Source organism: Ascaphus truei, chromosome 2 (genome assembly GCF_040206685.1).
Source record: "Ascaphus truei isolate aAscTru1 chromosome 2, aAscTru1.hap1, whole genome shotgun sequence".
Taxonomy (NCBI): Eukaryota; Metazoa; Chordata; class Amphibia; order Anura; family Ascaphidae; genus Ascaphus; species Ascaphus truei.
The window spans coordinates 262,070,631-262,086,185 of record NC_134484.1 but is presented as its reverse complement, the minus strand read 5'-3'; the positions used below and the strand labels follow the sequence as shown (position 1 = coordinate 262,086,185).

Below are 15,555 nucleotides of genomic sequence, written 5' to 3'. Positions count from 1 at the left end.
TACGAGAGCTTCCTGATTCACCGGGATTCAGAGGGCCAACACTTCTATAGGTCAAATTAATATTGAATGTAAGTACTTTTATTTTTACAGGTTTTTTGATTGGATTTTTCGTTTTTTATGTTTTTCATTGCCCAATGTATTAATCGGTGCCTGTTTAGGGTACAGATGAATACAGTGGGAGCCAATGCATTTTTTGTCAAATACATTTCTTCTATTGACTGTTATATTTTCTATTTCTTTTTATTGTTTAGATTAAATTGATTTGAATTCTGATCGCTTTTTTTTTTTACAGATAGGTTAGCGATTTTATTTAATTAGGTATTTTCTTTGCTACTAATTGGTTTTAATTGGTGTTGCCTAGTGGTTGTATTAATTAATTGCTGTGTTGGTTACTGCTTTTAGATATTAAATGTATTTTTTGGCTAGTGGTATGATTTATGTAATTTATTGCATGGTGGTTTTAATTTTTTATTGAATGCCTAGTGGTTTTATTTCTTTAATTGATTGGCTAGTGGTTTTATTTAATTAATTGCCTGGTTGGCTAGTGCTTTTAATTTTAGTTTCTGGATGTTTAGGTGCTTGTTTTACCTGTTTTATTATTGTGTATTTTGGACATTCATGCTTTTGTATTAGGGTGACCATTGACTGCTACAGTACAGTAGCTTATCATGCACATATTATATGGGTATGATGTACTACTATGCCACTCAATGGGTACAGGGTGGGTTTAGTGGGTCTGGGTGGGTGGTTAGGCCTCCCAGGTGGGTAGTGGGGGAGGGTGGGTTAACCCCTTAATTACTATAGCGGTTATAACCGCCAAGGTGATTAATGGGTTAGGACCCATTAGATTGTATTTTTTATGTATTGTTGCTGGCATCGGAGGGCATGGCCCTGCAGTATGCTGACAAGGACGTCATTCATGTTGGCAGGGGTAAGTAGAATGGTTTTATTTACTTTATTTATGCTGCCTGGCTAATGTTTTGTTTAATAATGGGCAAATAATCTATTATCCATGTCTGGTTAATAGTTATTTTGCACATTACTGTACTGTTTGTGTTTGGTGGGGGGAGGTGTATTTATTCAAATGTTGGCCATGTTTTTTTTAAATACAGAAATGGTACCGCAGGCTAGCGGGGACATACGGGGACCACCTGAGCCCCCTGGACAACCAAGGGGACTCCTGGACGCCCACAGGGACCACTTGAGGACCTGCGGGGACCACCTTGGGACCACATTGGGGCCCCCAGACACCCACAGGGACCACCTGAGGGCCCATAGACATTTGAGAACCACACATGGGCCCCAGACACCCGTTGGAACCACCCGAGGAACCATAGACACCCACGGGGGCCATACGTGGACCCTGTTGTGGTCCACAGACACCTGCGGGGACCACTTGGAGGTCCACTGAGCCTCGTGGGGACCATCCGAGGGCCCCCAGACTCCTATGGGAATCATCCGGAGTGCCCTGTGAGGCCCACGGATAGCCACAGGGACAACCCAGAAACCCCTACCATCCTGTGGTATTAATCCTGTGTCTAAAAATATAGATTATGGTTTTATGTGGGGGCGCAGAGGGTGGGTTGTGTATTGTATTTTACTACATATTTTATTTTTAAATGGAAATGTCCTGCGTCATGTGACCGGTACATTTCAATTCATAGGAGATACCGGCACCCTATAATGGGGTATTTATCTCGGGAGGCAGGGGGTCCCCAGACCTGAAAACAAGGCGGCTCTCTCTCTCTGCAGCAGATAGAACTTGCCGGGTGAGCCCTTTTCGGAGGAGAGATCATCTCGACGCTGGTTACTTGTCATTGGTTGAAATGTTGCTATCACTGGTATATAGGGCTTTCTGCATACTGTGATAGCAACGCTGTCAAAAATTGGCGATTTAGAAACCCTGCTGATTTTTTCTATCGGACTTTCCTGCATGAGGCCCTGTATCTATTCTTTCTTTGGGTGCCTGTTGGTCATAAAGTCTGTAAAGTGCACAACCAATGTTCCTGCTGTGTCTGAGCTCTGGAAAATACAACATCAAATATCTTAAACATGCAATGAGAAGATTAACATATAACAAAATATAATGAAAAAGCTAAAGCATATGATAATGCATAATGTATAACGAATGTACTATGTAGCTAGAATTCAAAGGATTTAAGTGAATCATTACTACTGCAGGTCTGCAAAATGTTGTAATTTTAAGAATGCTGCAATCTTCTGTAACTTGATTATTTTATATGGGTTACAAGACTGACTGACAGAGACTGATGTTAAATAAATCTTTTAGCAAATCCCTTTGGAGTTGCTTTACCCAACTTCATTTTTTCTTTCTTTTTTTTTAGCAATAAATTGTTCTTGTCTAGTCAGCTAAAATAGCTTTAGATTAAATAAACTCTCACCCATTCCAAGAAACCTTCTGACAAATGAATATTGCCTTAGTGTAAATAATAATTGTATCTCCTCAACCAGATTTATTTTCTGCTTCTCCCCCAGGCCAACTAAAGCTAAGCAAGTGAAAAACAAAAGTAATAATGGTTGTATCTGTTGATGGATATAAAATAGGTTTACTCAAGTGGAAACTATTGAAAAGTGCACAATAACTAAAATGCATACTTTCCATTTTCCATGTACACTGCCCAAATGTTATTTCAAAATCTGTGTTAAAGGTGCAGTTCCTCCCGCCCCCCCAATATGATCTTTTGTAAAGTGATCTCCATGTGATATCCTTTAAAACAGATTACCAACCTGCAGTAGAGTATTTACATGGCAACTGTTAATACACATTTTATTCACTCTACAGTACAAGGCAATACAGAGCTGTTTTCCGGCATGATACAAGGGATCTTATCATAACAATCTTTTATCTTCTCAGCTAAGGTTCTTTGTGTCCCCGGAGGAGACCCTCACAGAGTTACAGAAATGAAGAGAGATGCAATAGTTGCATGAATGAATGAGGATTCCATATTGTAGCTAGACAAGCTAGACATAAATAACTGGACATTAATAAATAGATCAATAACTTCAGTTATCTGTTACTTCACATAAGGAGCAATAAAATATAACACATTAAAAATAAGCTTAACAAACACACTGTGCCAACCATGTCTATTTTATTTATGTACTTTTTTATTTAAAGGAGCAATCCAAGCAATTGCCTACATATTTTTTTTATAAATAAATCAGTTCTGTAGTATTAGATATTACCTATTTTTAATTTAAAAATTAAAATCTTAATGCATTTTTAATGAGTTTTCATATACTTGAGCATCCTTTGATTTCTATAGCAGGTTCTAACACACCTCCCCAGCAGTGCAAGATCTTTGCAACACTTTCCTGTTTGTGATAATTTGTCGCCAATATTCCCAGCAGTTTGAGCTGCAAACTGTAACTAATGTTACCATAGTAATATAAGAATACATTTTAGCTGCTGAGTTACACTGACTGAAGGATTTATTTCAAATTGAAAGGCAGCCATTTAGTGAACCCTGGGAAACAGAATTTTACTAATCGATTCCGGGAGAACCAATTAATCAGCAGCTTGGGTAATGCGTTTTCAAAAAAGAAAATCAAATGCTGCATAAATGTAAAAAATAAAAAATTAATTAAATGCTTGGACTGTCTCTTTAAAGTGGCAATCCAAGTGCAATTTTTTGGTGATTTTTTCCCCTTTTTACCATAGTATTAAAGCAGGGGGTCCCCAGAGCTGAACCGCATTAATTTCAGCTCCAGGGACCCCTGCTTCCAGAGATACAGACCCTCAATGGGGGTGCCGGTAGCCACTCCCCTTGGATACCAGGTTTCATGTAAGGGTGGAGTTTCTAAGCTCCCGCACACTGTGAGCCAATAGGAACCTGTGACATCATCAGGTTTTGATTCTTATTGGTCTGCGGGAGCTTTAAACTTTGCAGAGATACCTGCACACCCTTTTGGAGGCCTGTATCTCAGGAAGCAGGGGGTTCCTGGAGCTAAAATTAATGGGTTTCAGCTCCGGAGACCCCCTGCTTTATTCCTATGTTAAAAGAAAGAAAATGAAAACCGGCTTGATTGCTCCTTTAACTGGTAATTTTCAAATCTTATTGCCAGTAATTTCAACTAAGGCTTTGCCCTTCTCTTTAAGCCAGATAACAATTGCCCTCTAAGAGGTAATTTCCACTTAAAAGACCAGCAGACTAGTTGTCCTTTAGGTGGTCACTCAATAGAGTAAGGGGTAGATCCACAAAACTCATATAACATAGCGTTACGTCCCGCGTAAAAACAAATGAAGTTAACGGCAGGCCATCTTAGCATTAAGACAGCAGGTAATGCATCATTGGGGAAATTGTAATATCTTGTTAAGTCCCTAACAGAGCTTTATGGATCTATCCTTAAGTGTCTTTATTTGTTGAATCTTCAAGTTGACAAACTAAGATGCAACATGTCTGTCTGAAGTTCACTGAGGCTCATAAACACAAAGCTCCAATACAGAGGTAAATACAAAACTAACTAAAAAAAAACTCTCTACCAGCGCTTGATCCAAGTGATAGACTAATTGGTGTGATAACAACAATTGAGTGATTACAATGTGATTACATATGCAGCCAAGGGGGCAATAAACAATGGATTGTTCAAATCCAATACCATACAGATACAAATACAAAAAATGTCCCCGGCGCAAAGTGTGGTGATGATAATTACAGTACCATATCGAAAGACAGTCCTGTTTGAAAAGTCAGTCCTGAGGAAGTGACGTAGCGTCACGAAACGCGTAGAGAGGAGGAGCCTAGTACAGTGCACGTTGTAAGCTGTCACCTGCGTTGCATCTCGTGGTGTGGGGAGAACTTTGGGCGCTGCGCCGCTGACGTCATCGGTTGGCGCGCGACGTCGTGAACAACACACCATCGAGTGGACACAGGCTGCGGACGGCATTCTTGAGCGGCATGTTTGCCCTCGCAAAATGTGAGTGTAACATCGCTGCTTTTTAACATTGTTAAATAAAATTTGCAGAGTACACTAGGCTGTCTTTCAATTTTCTCCAACCACGGTTGTTGCGGTGTATGCTGCTACTGGGACGACGCAGACCGAGTTGAAGAGAGCCACCTTAGGAACCACGAGGGGCCCGTGGAGATCAAGGTGGAGGAAGAGAGCCAAAGAACAGATTCTCTCCCCCGAATGAACAAGAAAATATCCTGTAAGTAGGGATTTTCCTCTTCAGGTTGGGGCAATTGAGTCTGTATACTGCGCAATGGTGTGTTTTCTTTATCTGTTATTGCAGACAACATAAGGGAACACGCCTAGAGGAAAATCTACCTCACATTGTTGATGAATCATTCTACTACCAGGACTGACTTTTCAAACAGGACTGTCTTTCGATATGGTACTGTAATTATCATCACCACACTTTGCGCCGGGGACATTTTTTGTATTTGTATCCAATACAGAGGTAACTGGTCCCAGCACCACGATTAAAATGGCAAAATAATGCAGTGCTGGGAGAGTTGGCAGCCCTGCGAGGGGCTTTATTCTTTTCAATGGGACCTCTCGCAGCATTAATCCACTTGGGTCGCAATCAGCGTGGTCACAGGACAACTTAACGTTATGTTAAGGCTAACAGTGTATTTTCAAAGGACAATAATATAATGTTATGCCACGTTTTTTTCTTTCATAAAGAGTGCAGTATTAACTTTCATGAACGTCAGTGGTACTGAAACGCAAATGTGGCATTATCACAATACCTCCTATTCACTAAAGTCAATTAAGAATAATGCAGGGACTTTACGTTTATTTTATGTTGCACCTAAACTCAGCGTTTGTTCTATCCAGATACTGTAAAAGGGAATATGCAGTGTGTGCATCAGGGTAACCCCACAGGTAGGCATCATTTAAATAACATAGCATAATGTCCCAGCATTATTTACTTCTGATCTCCTCTATCTGTGTACTTCAGCAAAAGAGTAATGCCAAGACTGGCCGTGTTATTGGAAAGTAACACAACGTTATGCTAAAATAACATGACGTTTAGCCTATGTGAATGAGATACAGTTTGGGGCGTTATTTATGCATATAATTTGATTTGAGGATACCGGGTTAACTCAGGGAACATAACTTATGTTCCTGTTTTAGGTAACCTCATGTCATGAGTCCTGATTTAATGGAGATTTGTGGATCTAACCATAAAATGAAGAATAAAAGGGATAAAGAACATATAAATGTTCTGAATCTCTTTAGCACCTGTTGACAAACTTGTTAAATGATTCCACCCTATTCCCATTCATGATTTGTAATGTGGCGACAGTAATTTCACAGAAGCATGCAGTGTTCCTCCTTTAAAAAGGCAATCCAATCGGCACATAAAAAAAAATCCTTTTTTTTAAAAAAAATGTATGCAGCCGTTGATTACCTTTATTGAAAACTAATTACCTAAGCTGCCGTTCTCCCGGGGTCGATTAGCAAAGATCTTACTTCCCAGGGTTCACTAAATGGTTGCCTTTCAGTTTCAATCAATCCTTCAGTCAGTGTAACTCAGCAGCTACAATATATTCTTATATTACTAAGGTAACATTATCTATTGTTACAGTTTGCAGCTCAAACTGCTGGGAATATTGGCAACAAAATATCACCAACAGGAAAGTGTTACAAAGATCTTGCACTGCTGGGGAAGTGTGTTAAACCTGCTATAGAAATCAAAGGATTCTCAGTATATTAAAAAATATTTTTAAAAAAGGCATAGAGTTTAGATGAAAAATAAAAATAAACATAGTAAGTATTATCTAATACTACTGTAGCCAGGTCCCCTCTGCGTTCCTGCTGCCCCGCGACCCCCCCCCCTCGTTTCCTCCACTGCCGCGGGTCACTTGATGGACCCGCCGGCACTTCTGGAGGGTGGGGGCCAGTGCAGGGAGTGTTTGGGCGTCCCGGCGGCTCCCGATCAGGGCGCCGCCATCTTGCGCTAGGTCGCGCATGCGCAGTAAGCCCCCCGGCTGCCCGGCAGAGTTGCGCATGTGCAGGAAGGAGCACGCGGACCCTAGCCTACCAGGGAAGGCTCTTGAACGGGACTACAAGTCCCATGAGCCTCGTGAGCGGCCCCATGACGCCAGGGAGCCAATAGGGCTGCAGGAGCTCCCTGCTTGCAAGTAAAGGATACATTTCGCGCGCGCAGGAGACAGCAGTGCTGGACCAGGAGAGCTAGGGGAAGGAGGTGAGTGCAGGGGTCAGTGATCCACTGCATTAGGCCAGCAATCCCCTAGGCCACAGATAGGTCCTGGACCCCCCCACCCCCAGCTTGTGGTTCTATTGGGACAGGCCCTAGGTTAGGGACCCTGTCACATTAGTGCCAGTGTTAGATAGGGACACAGCGGACGCTGCGCTCCCCGGGAAGAGACTTGAGCTCAAGTCTGTGCCCAAAGAGATAGAGACTATCTCCAGGGTGGGATCGCCCCTGGCGGATCCCCGAGCGAGGAAACACTGGATCACAGACGGGATCACCAAGCGGCAGATCCTTGTCGCTTGCAGGCCCGAGTGCAGGAGCATTCGGCAGGTACCTTTCAAAAGTGCACCAACAAATCACCTACCCATATTTATATTCTCACATAGTGGCAGCGCTGACCACGGGACAAAGGGTTAACTGTGGACACGGTGTGGGGCACACGGTGGTGGGTGGAAGGTACACTCCTAGTGGAGTGAAAGACACTTTGGGGCTGCGTTATATACTGTGGAGTTACCCCCGAGGGGGAGTAGTATTATAAGTGTGTGATTATTCCTGCATATACAGTATATAAACTGGTTATATACATCTCCGTGTATGTACTTATTGTATATGTGGGTCCTGTGTAGGCAACCTTCTACATTTCTAGAACCCTGCACAGGTGGAGGCACTGCAAAGATCGAGCCGAAGGACTCACCCCAGGTTCCCAATCAGCGGAGGCTCAGGCCTCTTGTGAACCTACAGGTATATGCACCACACCTGGTAACACATAGCTTCCCACACACTCACACTATACCTGTGATTGGGATAGACGGAATACCCGTTACACTACAGAACTGATTTATTTAAATTAAATAAAAAACATGTAAGATATTGCATGGATTACTTCTTTAAAGGTTGCTGCAGTGGAATGACTTATCAGCAGGTATCAGAGTCATCATTTCCAGAATGCTTGGCATTCATTTTTTCTCCATCTTAGCAGTAGTACTTTCTAAGAAGATGTCAGTACATTATGTAGTTCCCACCAAGAACATACAGGTTTAACACAACAAGCTGTGTAAAAGGCATTTCACTAAATATGCTGATCTATTTGATAGCAACCGAATCTCATACAGATGCAGCGGCCGTTATTTGAACATTTCATGGCGCTGTTTTCGTGTGCTCTGCTGTATTCCACGCGGCATTCACGCCGCCAATCACACCAGGCACACGTGTTTATCGCGGTTCATTTGTTTGAATTTCGTGGATTCTGATTTCTTTGGGTGCAATTCCTCGCATATCCGTGGCAGAAATGAATGAATTGTAATGCGTATAGTACTGTCCTACTGTGTCAATTTGCAGGTGTTTAAAAAACAGAACACTAAAATGCCATTTTCTGCACTCGATAAAAACACGAGTCAACATGCGGTAAGGTTGAAAGAAATCACGCGCCATGACATTGGTATTCCGAGGTATACAACATGTGAAATGTTCGAATAACGGCCGCTGCATCTGTATATGAGCTGTTCTCCCAGTGGCAGAGGCTTTTGATGCAACATCTTCAATTTCCATTCAGTTTGTTTTAAGAATCTTTTGTTCTTTTTGGAGGGAAGATAAAAGAAAGCAAACAATATTTGTACAAATAACAGAATTTCATTTGTTGTTTTCTTTTGTTTCTAACATTAACAGTTTTAAGGTGACTACTTTTAGAGATTCAACTACAGACATTTAAAAAGAAGTGAGAAGCAGGGCGATTATTGTTTTATAAACTAACCTCATTATAGATGATGTGTGTGTTTCCATAATAATTGCTTGGTGGATGCATATACTGTAAGTGGCGTTGTATGACAAAATACATGAACTAGGTCACAAGGGGAAAATGCATACACTGCAAGATCTCAAAACATGAAAATGTCCAGCTTACTCTACTGGTTATATTGTTTTTCATGAATACAACTTACCTGCATAAAAATCTCCAACTGCTTGGTTTGCCACTTATGGAACACTTCATATGCAGTTCTTGATTTTACCTTGAGCACTGTTCTTTTATCCATGCTTCCACTATTGTTGTGTATCAGTTAAAGAGGCTTTTCTAACCTTTTGTAACTAATTGAAGTAGAGCTTGCCCCCCTGTAGTATTTTTTTTGCAGTGAGCACTGCCTGAATTTTGTGGCCAAAATAGCAGCATGCTGCGTGTTGCAAATATCTTGCACTGCATGGAGGTGTGCTAAAATCTGCTATAGAAATCAAAGGATGCTTTAAAACTCATTAAAATGGCATTAAGAGTTGAATAATAAAAAAGAAATAAATAATGCAGTAAGTATTATTTAATACTACAGAACTGATTATTAAAAAACAAAAAACAATATAAGATTTCACATGTGTTGCTGCTTTAATTATTGCACAAGATGTATCACATATAAACAGAGCACATTTCTTTATCAATTATCCATTTTCTTTATAAACAAAATGTTATCAATTAAAGGTGAGGTTTTATAAAATAGACGTATCAAAACCAGGAATGCACCAACAGTATGATATCTTTTGTTTGTACTTTTTCTTTTTTTATATAATTCTTAACCCATGAGTGGGGCATTGGGTGCAGCAGTTTAGGTGCACAGGGCCATCAGAGGAATGCAGCAAAGGAGGGTGGGGTCCAGCGGTCCAACCCAAAAGTCAGTAAAAACATCTGGATATCCCCCCCCCCCCCGGCTCCACAGGTAGGGACTTGTAACTGAGAGAGTGGGAGTGAAAGAGAATGGGGTAAGGAGGTGTGAAAGAGAATTTGGGGGTGGAGGGAGGGTTAGAGAAAATGTTGGGGGTGGAGGGGGTGAGCGAATATGGGAGATGTCAGTGGCTGAGATATAATGAGGGGGGATAGAAAATTATTGGGGGATGAGGGGTGAGAAAATAGTGGTGGGAGGAGGTGAAGGTGAGAAACAATGGTGAAGGGAGGAGGGAGGATAAGAAAATGGTGGGAACAGGAAGGGATTTAGAGAATGGATCAGTGAGGAAGGAGGGCAAATGGTGGGGTAAGGAGAGGGGGTGAGAAAATGGTGAGTGGAAGGAGAGGGGGGAGAGAATGGTGAGGGGAAGGAGGGGAGTGAGAATGGTGAGGAAAAGAAGGGGAGTAAGTGGGAATCTGAGAGAGACTGGTGGGATGAGGCAGGGGGAGGGAGAGAATTGTGGGTGGTGACAGAGAATGGTGGTGGTAGGAGAGGGGTTGAGAGAATGGTGAGGGGAAGGAGCGGTGATAGAAAATGGTGGGGGTTGAGCAAGAGAGAAAGAATGGTGGGGAGAGGAAGAGGGAGGGAGAGAGAGAATGGAGGAGGGACAATGGGGGGATGGGGAGAGGTAATGGGGTAAGAAGGGAGAGGCAATGAAGGAGGTGGATCAGGGAGAGAATGCGGAGAGTAGCAGGAAGTAAGAGATAATGGGGGGAAGAAAAGGGTCGAGTGTGGATTGCTAAAAATAGTTGGGGGACAGGGGGCGCAATTGATGGAACTTGCCCCGGGCACTAAAATACCTAGTTCCTCCTCTGCATATGTGTAATATTTGTTTTTAGCAAGTGGTTTAAACACTTGTCAAATACTAGGGATCTGCGGAAATGTCACAATCCATTTCCCAGAAATTTCTGGGCTTTACATTCAAAATCTGATCCGCAGTGTAAAATCCGTTGACGGATTGTTCCAGCTTCAATCTGGATGGATTAATCCAAAACTGCCATTGGATACAATCCGGATGGATTTCTAAGAATCCAATCCATGGATTCCACAAATCGTTGTCGGATTGTTACAAATCAACACCCAGATATAATCTGAGTGTGGATTTTTAAAAATATGACCTCGAATTATTAATCCGCCTGTGGATTTTCAGTGATATAAAAAAAAAAAAGGGTGTATCACCCTTTTTAAGACTGATCCACAGACCCATCTCTACCCAATACTTGGCAATTTTAAATTAGAGATAGGTGAATTTTTGGGGTGAATTTGTTATTATTATTACCAATACACTCCGCAGATTCTGCAACCTGTGGACGGATTTGTAGAATTCAATTTGTGAATTCAGCAATCCGTTGGCAGATTCTTAAGAATCCACCAACGGATTGTTGAATCCACAGATTGAATTCTACAAATCCATCCACGGGTTGTATCCTATGGCGGTTTTTGATGAATCCACACAGATTAAAAGTGACCAAACCTGTTTTGAGGATCTACACCGCTAAATAGATTTTTGGGCGGAAAATGAGAGAAAATCCAGTAAACGGATTTGGGTGGATTTGTCCATCTCTACTTAAGATAAGATAGAGATTGATGTCCTACCTCTTCAAAATGTTTTGCTACAGCATTCTTTTCATCCCCATGTTTGAATGCCGTTTTATTTTGGTTAATTCGATTTCTCAACTCTAAATCTTGTATACATATAACATCCTATTTCTGCTTCTTTTGGAAAAATGTGCCTGAAGAAACCTTAGTGACCCTGAAAGCTTGCACTGTTTTCAATCATTAGTTAGCCATCAAAAGTATCATTTCCAACTTACTTTGGTTCTGCTAGGAAGACATTTCTATTTTGGTTATTACTGTAAGATGGCAATAGAAACCTTTGAAAATGTTTCAAAATGTGTTCATATTCGTACTGTACAGTATACTTATAAGGTATGGAGAGATTTCTTTCAAAGTGCCAAATTTAAGATAAATCTAGAATGTGGATTTGCACTTGTTATACAGCTGATTTAAACAGATCAGAAAACATAAGCCAAGGATTGCTCTATGTTTGAGGGGCACATTTACACTGTATGTAACCATTTTACATTTCAATAAAAATGAAAGAGGTTTATAATGGAAAGTACACTCTAGACTATTAATGGAAACAAAGCTAAAGTATTGTAAGCTACAGTACATTCATAAAAAATAAGATTTATGGAACAGGGCAACTGCTAACATTGTGATTTCATTGTGGAGATAAAATACAAATCACAAGAGAGCTGTTTATTTAGAAACAAGTATATTTAATGGTTTGTTTAAGTACCAGTACATGCAATGCTTTACTTAAATATGAGTATACGTGAAAAAACAGGTTTTCTGATCTCCGCAAAGTGAATACCAAGGTCAGCGGACTGTGAATAGTTCATGATGATTAGTTCTCCTATAGAATTTTGGAAGACCTTAACTTTGACACAGAACCTAATTTTCTATTTAAAGATACCTCTTACATTTGATGCAATTAGAAGTTTAAACACCCGATGATGCACTTTAAAGTTGAATCTACCGTATTCTGTGTAATATTGTATAGATGTAGCAGGCTTGATTATTCTACACCAACAATGCCATTTAATCCTATGGAAACTCTGTGATGTACTGCATTATAGTGGAATTTGTTGTGTTTTCTGTGGTTAACAATGAAGTCTGCTACATCTGTACAATGTAACACAGCATAAATTAGATTTTACCCGAAAGTATGGGACAATGTAATGTGTATGTGTCTGGATACACCCCTTCCCAATGTAAGTCATTTATACATTTTTCTGTTTTTGTTCTTTTCTCTTTCCATCTTTAGATCCTTTCCACAGTTAAGATATGTGGCTCGTTAGGGGAAAACTGAGTACTTCAAAGGAAACCATGGCCATTATGAATTGGACTTGGCTATTTGTTTTGGCGATAATAGTTCATGGAGTATGGGGAATGCAACAGATGAAAACAGCAGAAGATTCTCACTGCCACAGAGCTGAACACCCTATTATCACTCACAAAGGTAAGGCTTACACGATTAAACCTATTATGAGTTTGAACCAAAAGGATAAATATTTTCTTTCATTGTTGAAGACAGAAAATTAATATTTTATCTAATTATTTGCACACAGACCCACTATCCTTTGCAACTATTAAGCATCTTACACTGTATAGTACTGTATGTAAAGCATTCTGATTTTGAACAGCAAAACTTACAGTAGAACCATAGGGTTGAAGCTAAACTGTCCCAGGTACTGTAGAGGAACGTAAAAACGTTAGCAGTTTCTGTGTTCAAAATAGATACAGTACTGTATTGTGGAGGTTGAAGCAAACTACTGTAGTATACAGTAGGAATTTCAGACCTTGTACTATTATACTTATCATGTTACATAGTTACATAGTAGATGAGGTTGAAAAAAGACGTACGTCCATCAAGTTCAACCTATGCTAAATTTAGACAACAGATACATTATCCTATATCTATACTTACTCATTGATCCAGAGGAAGGCAAACAAAAAACCCCAGTGACATATCATCCAATGATATCTCATAAGGGGAAAAATAAATTCCTTCCTGACTCCAGGAATTGGCAATCGGATTAATCCCTGGATCAACATCCTTCCCATGTATACTTATTTGATATATCCCTGTATACCTTTCCCATCTAAAAAGATGTCCAACCTTTTTTTGAATAAATCTATTGTATCTGCCATCACAGTCTCCATGGGTAATGAATTCCACATTTTAACTGCCCTTACTGTAAAGAACCCTATCCTTTGTTGCTGGTGAAATCTCCTTTCCTCCAACCTTAAAGGATGGCCCCGAGTCCTTCGTACTGCCCGTGGGATGAACAGTTCTTTTGAAAGCTCCTTGTACTGTCCCCGAATATATTTGTATATAGTTATCATATCCCCTCTAAGACGCCTCTTTTCTAATGTAAATAAATCTAATTTAGCTAGCCTCTCCTCTTAAGTTAGATTGTCCATCCCCTTTATTAATTTGGTGGCTCTTCTCTGCACTCTCTCTAGTTCCATAATGTATTTTCTTAGGATTGGTGCCCAAAATTGTACTCCATATTCAAGGTGTGGTCTTACTAATGCTTTATAAAGGGGCATAATTATGTTTACTTCCCTTCCATCCATTGCCCGTTTGATGCAAGATAAGATCTTGTTTGCCTTTGCAGCTTCTGCATGACTTTGGGCACTATTGCTAAGGCTGCTGTCTACAAGCACTCCTAAATCCTTCTCCATCAAGGATTCCCCCAATATATCTCCATTTAATTTGTAAGTCGCCTTTTTATTCTTGCATCCCAAATGCATAACATTACATTTATCTGTATTAAACCTCATCTGCCATTACCTGCCCACGTTTCCAGTCTCTCCAAGTCCTTCTGAAGAGAAATTACATCCTGCTCTGATTCTATTACCTTACACAATTTAGTATCATCAGCAAAGATGGAGACTTTGCTCTCAATGCCAACCTTAAGGTCATTAATAAACAAGTTAAAAAGCAGGGGTCCCAGTACCGATCCCTGAGGTACTCCACTCACGACTTTAGCCCAACCTGAAAAAGTTCCATTTATGACAACCCTCTGTTGTCTGTCCTTTAACCAGTTTTCAATCCAGGTGCATATATTATTACTGAGTCCAATTTTCTTTATTTTGTACACCAACCTCTTGTGTGAAACCGTATCAAAAGCCTTTGCAAAATCTAAGTAGACCACATCAACTGCATTACCCTGGTCTAAATTCCTACTTACCTCCTCAAAGAAACAAATTAGGTTAGTTTGGCATGATCTATCCTTCATAAATCCATGATGACTATTACTAATAATTTTGTTTTCCATTAGGTATTCCTGAATATTATCCCGTATTAAACCTTCAAGTAGTTTCCCCACTATTGAAGTCAGGCTTACACGTCTGTAATTTCCAGGTTGTGATCTTGCTCCTTTTTTAAATATAGGCACCACATCTGCTTTACGCCAATCTTGTGGTACTGAGCCTGTGGAAATGGAGTCCTTGAATATTAAATATAATGGTTTTGCTATTACTGAGCTTAACGCCTTGAGAACTCTTGGATGTATGCCATCGGGGCCAGGTGCCTTATTTACTTTAATTTTTTCAAGTCGCTTATGAACTTCTTCCTCAGTTAACCAATTGTTCATTAATATGGAGGTTGTGGCTTCCTCCTGCGGCACTACTATTGAACTTGATTCTTCCCTGGTAAACACAGAGGCAAAGAATTTGTTTAATACCTCTGCTTTTTCCTTATCTCCAATAATCTGCCTACCCATCTCACACTGAAAGGGTCCTATATTTTCTTTTCTCATTTTTTTGTTATTAAGGTACTTAAAGAACTTTTTAGGGTTGACCTTACTTTCTATTGCAATCCTTTTTTCATTATCCATTTTTGCTAATTTGATTGCCCTTTTGCAATTTTTGTTACATTCCTTATAATTCTTATACGATGTCCCCGTCTCTTCTGACTTAAAGAATCTAAACACCTTCCTCTTCTTGTCCATTTCCTCTCCTACCTGTTTATTTAGCCACATTGGTTTTGACTTATTTCTTTTATACTTATTACCCAAGGGTATACACTGATAAGTGTGCTTTTCTAACAATGTTTTAAAGACTGCCCATTTATCTTCTACATTTTCCCCTGCA

The 15,555-nt window shown here is 40.2% G+C and overlaps 1 protein-coding gene across 6 annotated transcripts in view; it reads left to right on the top strand.

Annotated features, from left to right (window-relative positions):
* Positions 1 to 15,555, top strand: part of SEMA5A (semaphorin 5A) — a 795,598-nt gene that overhangs the window by 265,801 nt on the left and 514,242 nt on the right. For 5 of the 6 annotated variants that reach the window (XM_075586198.1, XM_075586192.1, XM_075586193.1 and 2 more), the window contains one exon: positions 12,719 to 12,913. In XM_075586198.1, coding sequence (XP_075442313.1) covers positions 12,739 to 12,913 — 175 coding nt within the window. In that variant the 5' untranslated portion in view covers positions 12,719 to 12,738. Of the gene's footprint in view, positions 1 to 5,268; positions 5,357 to 12,718; positions 12,914 to 15,555 lie in introns of those variants that run through there. The other variant, XM_075586197.1, reaches the window with a different exon arrangement.